Source organism: Ascaphus truei (genome assembly GCF_040206685.1).
Source record: "Ascaphus truei isolate aAscTru1 chromosome 20 unlocalized genomic scaffold, aAscTru1.hap1 SUPER_20_unloc_4, whole genome shotgun sequence".
Lineage (NCBI taxonomy): Eukaryota > Metazoa > Chordata > Amphibia > Anura > Ascaphidae > Ascaphus > Ascaphus truei.
The window spans coordinates 1-5,469 of NW_027453860.1; the positions used below are offsets into that span (position 1 = coordinate 1).

Sequence of the window (5,469 nt, forward strand, 5' to 3'; positions counted from 1 at the left end):
GGCCCCTGTCATTCTTCTTCACTTATTCATGTAAATGACATTTTAACTCTTTAATGCCTGGTAATCTTGTGAAAAGAGAACACGTATTTGGGTTCCCAGGTACAAGACGAACCTGTTGTAGTGTCCATACCATGTGTAGTTGATGCAGAGTTACAGGGCCAGGTCTGTATGAGTGTGTGTCATTCCTGGGCCCAGCTCCCGCCTCTATTAAATGTTACGGTGCCGGAAGTCCAACAGCATCCCCTAAAAAATTAAAATTTCTACCAATTACGAACCCGTGGCGTGCGTCGTACCAGGTACGTAAAAATGAATAGGTCCAGCACATTCAGGACAGTCTGTGGTATAGTGCCCAGCACACTGTCCCCCAACATAACCTGTATAATGCGCAGAGTATCCATAGGATCCAATGGCCGTATTGGTCCAGAATATCACAACATTCCAGCATAACGCACCAGAGGGGACAATGAAGCCCCTACACCTGTAGGGTCCTGTTTATATATAGGTCTGCCAGGCTCCGGCGGAAAATGCCCTTTGCAAACATCCATCGTGCTTTAATGACACTTTTATGCAGTATCCAGGGCACTGTTATAGAGTCCGATTAAAACCACCTGGTCTGAGGAGCTTGATTGTATAAAGGTTATGGCAGTATCCATGGCAATGGCGCTGTTACAGGGTCCTGGTTAAGTGTAGGTCCAGCAAGCCCACCGTTGTGTGCTTCTAGTATACCTGTTATATGGTCCTGGTTATTTGTATCTCCAGCAGGATCCGGCCCCTGCATGTGTCGGATCCTGCATTTAGTTTTAGGTCCAGCATGGCATTGCCCATCTCTGGCCCTTGCACACTTCTTTGTGCTTCTCGAAGCAGCTTTCTACCCGGAATTTCCGCCCGCAGTCCTCGCACGAGTACACGTTCCCGCCGTGAGTTTTCATGTGCTCCGTCAGGTGATGCTTCAGTTTGAACCTCTTGTTGCAGACAGAGCAGCCAAATGGGCGCAGACTGAAGGTCAGCATGATGTGCCGATCTCGTTTGGGCTTCACCGCAAAGCGTTTGCCGCACAAGCAGCCGAACTTCTTCCCATCTGGAGAAGCCACAAGCTTGATGGGAGCGTGGACGGTCTGGGCCTGGAGGACGTGGTCGATGATCTCGTTGCCATGCAGGTCCACGGGTTTGGAGAGTGGGAATGATGGAGTCTCGGGGACACCATGCAGCCTCCGAGGGAGGCACAGAGAAGTGTCAGAGGAAGGAGGAGAAATAACGAAGCTCAGATCTGCGGGATACTCCGCCTTGCACATTGCCTGCACTTCCGCCATGCCCAGAGCCTTCAGGAAGCCGTTCTCCTCCTCTGCTCGCTCTTGTTTAATGTAAAACATTTTGGAATCTCTGAGGAGGAGGAGGATGGGAGGGCGTATGAGCAAGTGGCAGGCTCCTCCTCTGCATTTCCCCCGCTCTGCATCTCTTCTTCCTCATCCTCCTCCTCCTCCTCCTCTTCCTCCTCCGACACACGAACCTGTATCACCTCATCATCGTCAGAGCAGACAAGCGATACAGAGGTATGAGGTGGGTCTTCCCGTGGGGGCTGGAAGCTGCTGCTCGGAGACTGGCTCTCACTGGCCCGGCTGGACCAGGATGGTGGGGGATGGGGCTCTTTCTCTTTCAGTAGCTCAGAGCATCGATCCACGACTTGCCACATCTGCAGGCCACTGGCCACCATCAGGTGTGAGGGCAAAGCCTCCATCTCCAGGCACAGCCGCCCCGAGTAGATGAGCTGCAGAAGGCTCTCAAAGGCATCAGGCTGGATGACGCTAGGGAGAACCAGGCAGCTTGTGTCGTTTAGGAGAAGCTTGTCGTGAAAATACGGAGATGATGCTGCCAGAACAGTCTTGTGAGCTCTAAAAATGCTGCCCTGAACCTGAACGGACAGGTCGCAGAACTTCCCCTCCAGCCGCTGCTTGTTCAGGGAATCCAGGAGCACGGAGCTGTAGTGGGGGAAGTCCAGCTCAATGCGCTCACTGCCAGGCATGGTGACTGTCTAATAAGAGAGAAAGATATATGCATGTGACTGTTTAAAGAGGGAGACTCAAGGAGCAAAGCGACAGAAGGAGAGAGGGGAAAAGGAAGATCTGTGTGTATATACAGGGGTGCAAAATCTAGGGTGCCTGGTCTCCCAGGCACTTACAAATCCCCTCCTGGCGCCTGTGTTTCAGGCTGCTGCTCATGTGATCTCCCTTCTCCACAGGGGCTTCTGGGAGTTGCAGTACTGCGCCTCTTCTTAGTATTTACAGATAGATGAACTACAAGTCCCAGAAGCCCTTGTGTAAAATGCGATGACCACCCAGGGATCAGTCAATCCGTACAGCTTTGTTACAATGTGCAGGACCCTGGTCTTTGGCCAGGGGACAGCTTGTCCACGCGGGGCCTTGCCCTGTGGCAGTGCAGGGTTAGGCTGCGCTTATAGTGCTGGCGACAGCGACGCGATGTCGCGTAAAAACAAATGCATTGCCGCCTTATAGTAAGCGCGATGCGATGGAGCGACGACTTGGTCGCGATCACTGGAAGTCATCTCAATTTGATTTTTCCAGCGACCGTAGCTTGACGTCGCCGGCACTATAAGCGCAGCCCGACGTCGCCGGCACTATAAGCGCAGCCATAAGTGTGCTGGTCGCGCGCTGCTGTTGGTATTTAAAGGCACATTATACAAAATTGGTGCCAGTAGTTAGATTCGGCGCGTGATCGGCGGTTGTATAGGACATTTGTGGTTACTCTGGTGTAGGCCGTTCTACGCCCGTGAGGCTGGCAGTTGGGGGGTAATTAAAAAAAACGGACGCTTTGGCAGTTATTATTATTTAAGAATGTATCTTGTTTGGGTTTCACCACAAAGCGTTTTCCACACAAGCAGCCGAACCCCTTCCCATCTGGAGAAGCCACGGGCCTGATGGGAACGCCATTGTTTGTGACAGCTTCGTTTCAAGGTTTTATTTTAAGTTTGTGTCATTTTTTTATAGTGTGTAATCTGTGTTTGTGTGTATACAGTATATACAAAATATATATAAATAATACAATTAAAAACGGGTTGTGTGTCACAGTTTTATTTCATGGTTTGGTTACTAGGTTTAAACTCCTGGCTGGGAGTCAGAGTAATATTTGGTACAATAATTATTTATCATTGTTACCTTATATGGCCAGAAGGCGAAGGTTGGTGTTGAGTGCTTAATTACAAAAGATGAATGTTAATAATAATTACAATAATAATAATAAAGCTGTGGCCTTTACCACCATTTCCAGATAAAGCCTGTTTTGTCTCATTACTTATTTAAGTTTAGGGACAAGCCTCCTGGGCAGGAAATTCACGTGAAATACATTGTAAAACGAAAATACAGCAGCTATTGTAAGTTTGCAGGCAGATCCCAGTGTAATATATAGTTATACATGTACAGTGTCATGACATACATGTACAGTGTCTGCATACACGGAGATAAAGCAGATCCCAGTGTAATATATAGTTAGACATGTACAGTGTCATGACATACATGTACAGTGTCTGCATACACGGAGATAAAGCAGATCCCAGTGTAATATATAGTTATACATGTACAGTGTCCTGACATACATGTACAGTGTCTGCATACACGGAGATAAAGCAGATCCCAGTGTAATATATAGTTATACATGTACAGTGTCCTGACATACATGTACAGTGTCTGCATACACGGAGATAAAGCAGATCCCAGTGTAATATATAGTTATACATGTACAGTGTCCTGACATACATGTACAGTGTCTGCATACACGGAGATAAAGCAGATATTTTTCAGATCCCAGTCACATATACAGCGCGTCTCTGCGTGACAATTTCTACATGTAGATAAACATATGAGAATGTAATATGTACATATGACACACACTGTACATATGACACACACACACACACACACACACACACACACACACACACACACACACACACACACACACACACACTGTACATATGACACCCACACACACTGTACATATGACACACACACTGTACATATGAGACCCACACACACTGTACATGATACATACACACACTGTACATGACACACACACTGTACATGACACACACTGTACATGACACACACACATTATACCTGACACACACACACACACTGTACCTGACACACACACACACTGTACATGACACACACACACACTGTACATGACACACAAACACTGTACATGACACACACACACTGTACATGACACACACACACTGTACATGACACACACACACTGTTCATGACACACACACACTGTACATGACACACACACTGTTTTCTGACATATTAGTTGTTATTTTGTTACCTTATTTCCCAGCAGCTCTCACAATAACCCAGAGACCAGCGGGACAAACATAACCTAACCCTGGGAAAGCAGCGGGACAAACATAACCTAACCCTGCGAAAGCAGCGGGACAAACATAACCTAACCCTGGGAAAGCAGCGGGACAAACATAACCTAACCCTGGGAAAGCAGCGGGACAAACATAACCTACCCCTGGGAAAGCAGCGGGACAAACAAAACCTAACCCTGGGAAAGCGGCGGGACAAACATAACCTAACCCTGGGAAAACAGCGGGACAACCACAGCTTTACCCTGGGAAAGCAGCGGGACAAACACAGTTTAACCCTGGGAAAGCATCGGGACAAACACAACCTAACCCTGGGAAAGCGGCGGGACAAACACAACCTAACCCTGGGAAAGCAGCGGGACAAACACAGCCTAACCCTGGGAAAGCAGCGGGACAAACACAGCCTAACCCTGGGAAAGCAGCGGGACAAACGTAACCTAACCATGGGAAAGAAGCGGGACAAACATGACCTAACTCTGGGAAAGCAGCGGGACAAACGTGACCTAACCCTGGGAAAGCAGCCGGACAAACGTGACCTAACCCTGGGAAAGCAGCGGGACAAACGTAACCTAACCCTGGGAAAACAGCGGGACAAACGGGACCTATGCCACACTAGGTGTACTTTACAGGAACAAATCCTCCCTAAGTCTCCTGGTCAGAAAGCGTATCACATAGCAGATGCTAATGCCAATTATTGACTATGGAGACATAGTAGGCTCGGCTCCTCGAACCCACCTTAGCAAACTTGACACCCTCTACAATTCAATTTGTCGTTTTGTTCTCCAATGCAACTACAACACACATCACTGCGAAATGCTCAAAGAACTAGATTGGTCATCCCTAGAGTCTAGGCGCAAAGTTCACCTTTCCTGTCTCACTCTCAAATTCTTTATGGACAAGCTACCCAGCTACCTGAACAAGCTCCTCACCCCTACCACATGCAGCACCTATCACCTGAGATCAGACTCCAAAAGACTATTCATGGTCCCAAGGCTCAACAAAGTATCCGGCCGCTCCTCATTCTCTTACCGTGCACCCCAAAACTGGAACAACCTACCAGAGACCCTCACATCCACCACCAG

The 5,469-nt window shown here is 48.3% G+C and overlaps 1 protein-coding gene across 1 annotated transcript; it reads right to left on the reverse strand.

Moving 5' to 3' along the window:
• Window positions 1–6: 6 nt before the first annotated feature.
• ZBTB9 (zinc finger and BTB domain containing 9) lies at window positions 7–4,489 on the reverse strand. Its single transcript, XM_075580962.1, is given in 3 exon segments — window positions 7–1,369; window positions 1,372–2,029; window positions 4,342–4,489. Coding segments are annotated over 2 exon segments (1,218 nt in total). The 5' UTR covers window positions 2,021–2,029; window positions 4,342–4,489; the 3' UTR covers window positions 7–800.
• Between the last annotated feature and the right edge of the window lie 980 nt (window positions 4,490–5,469).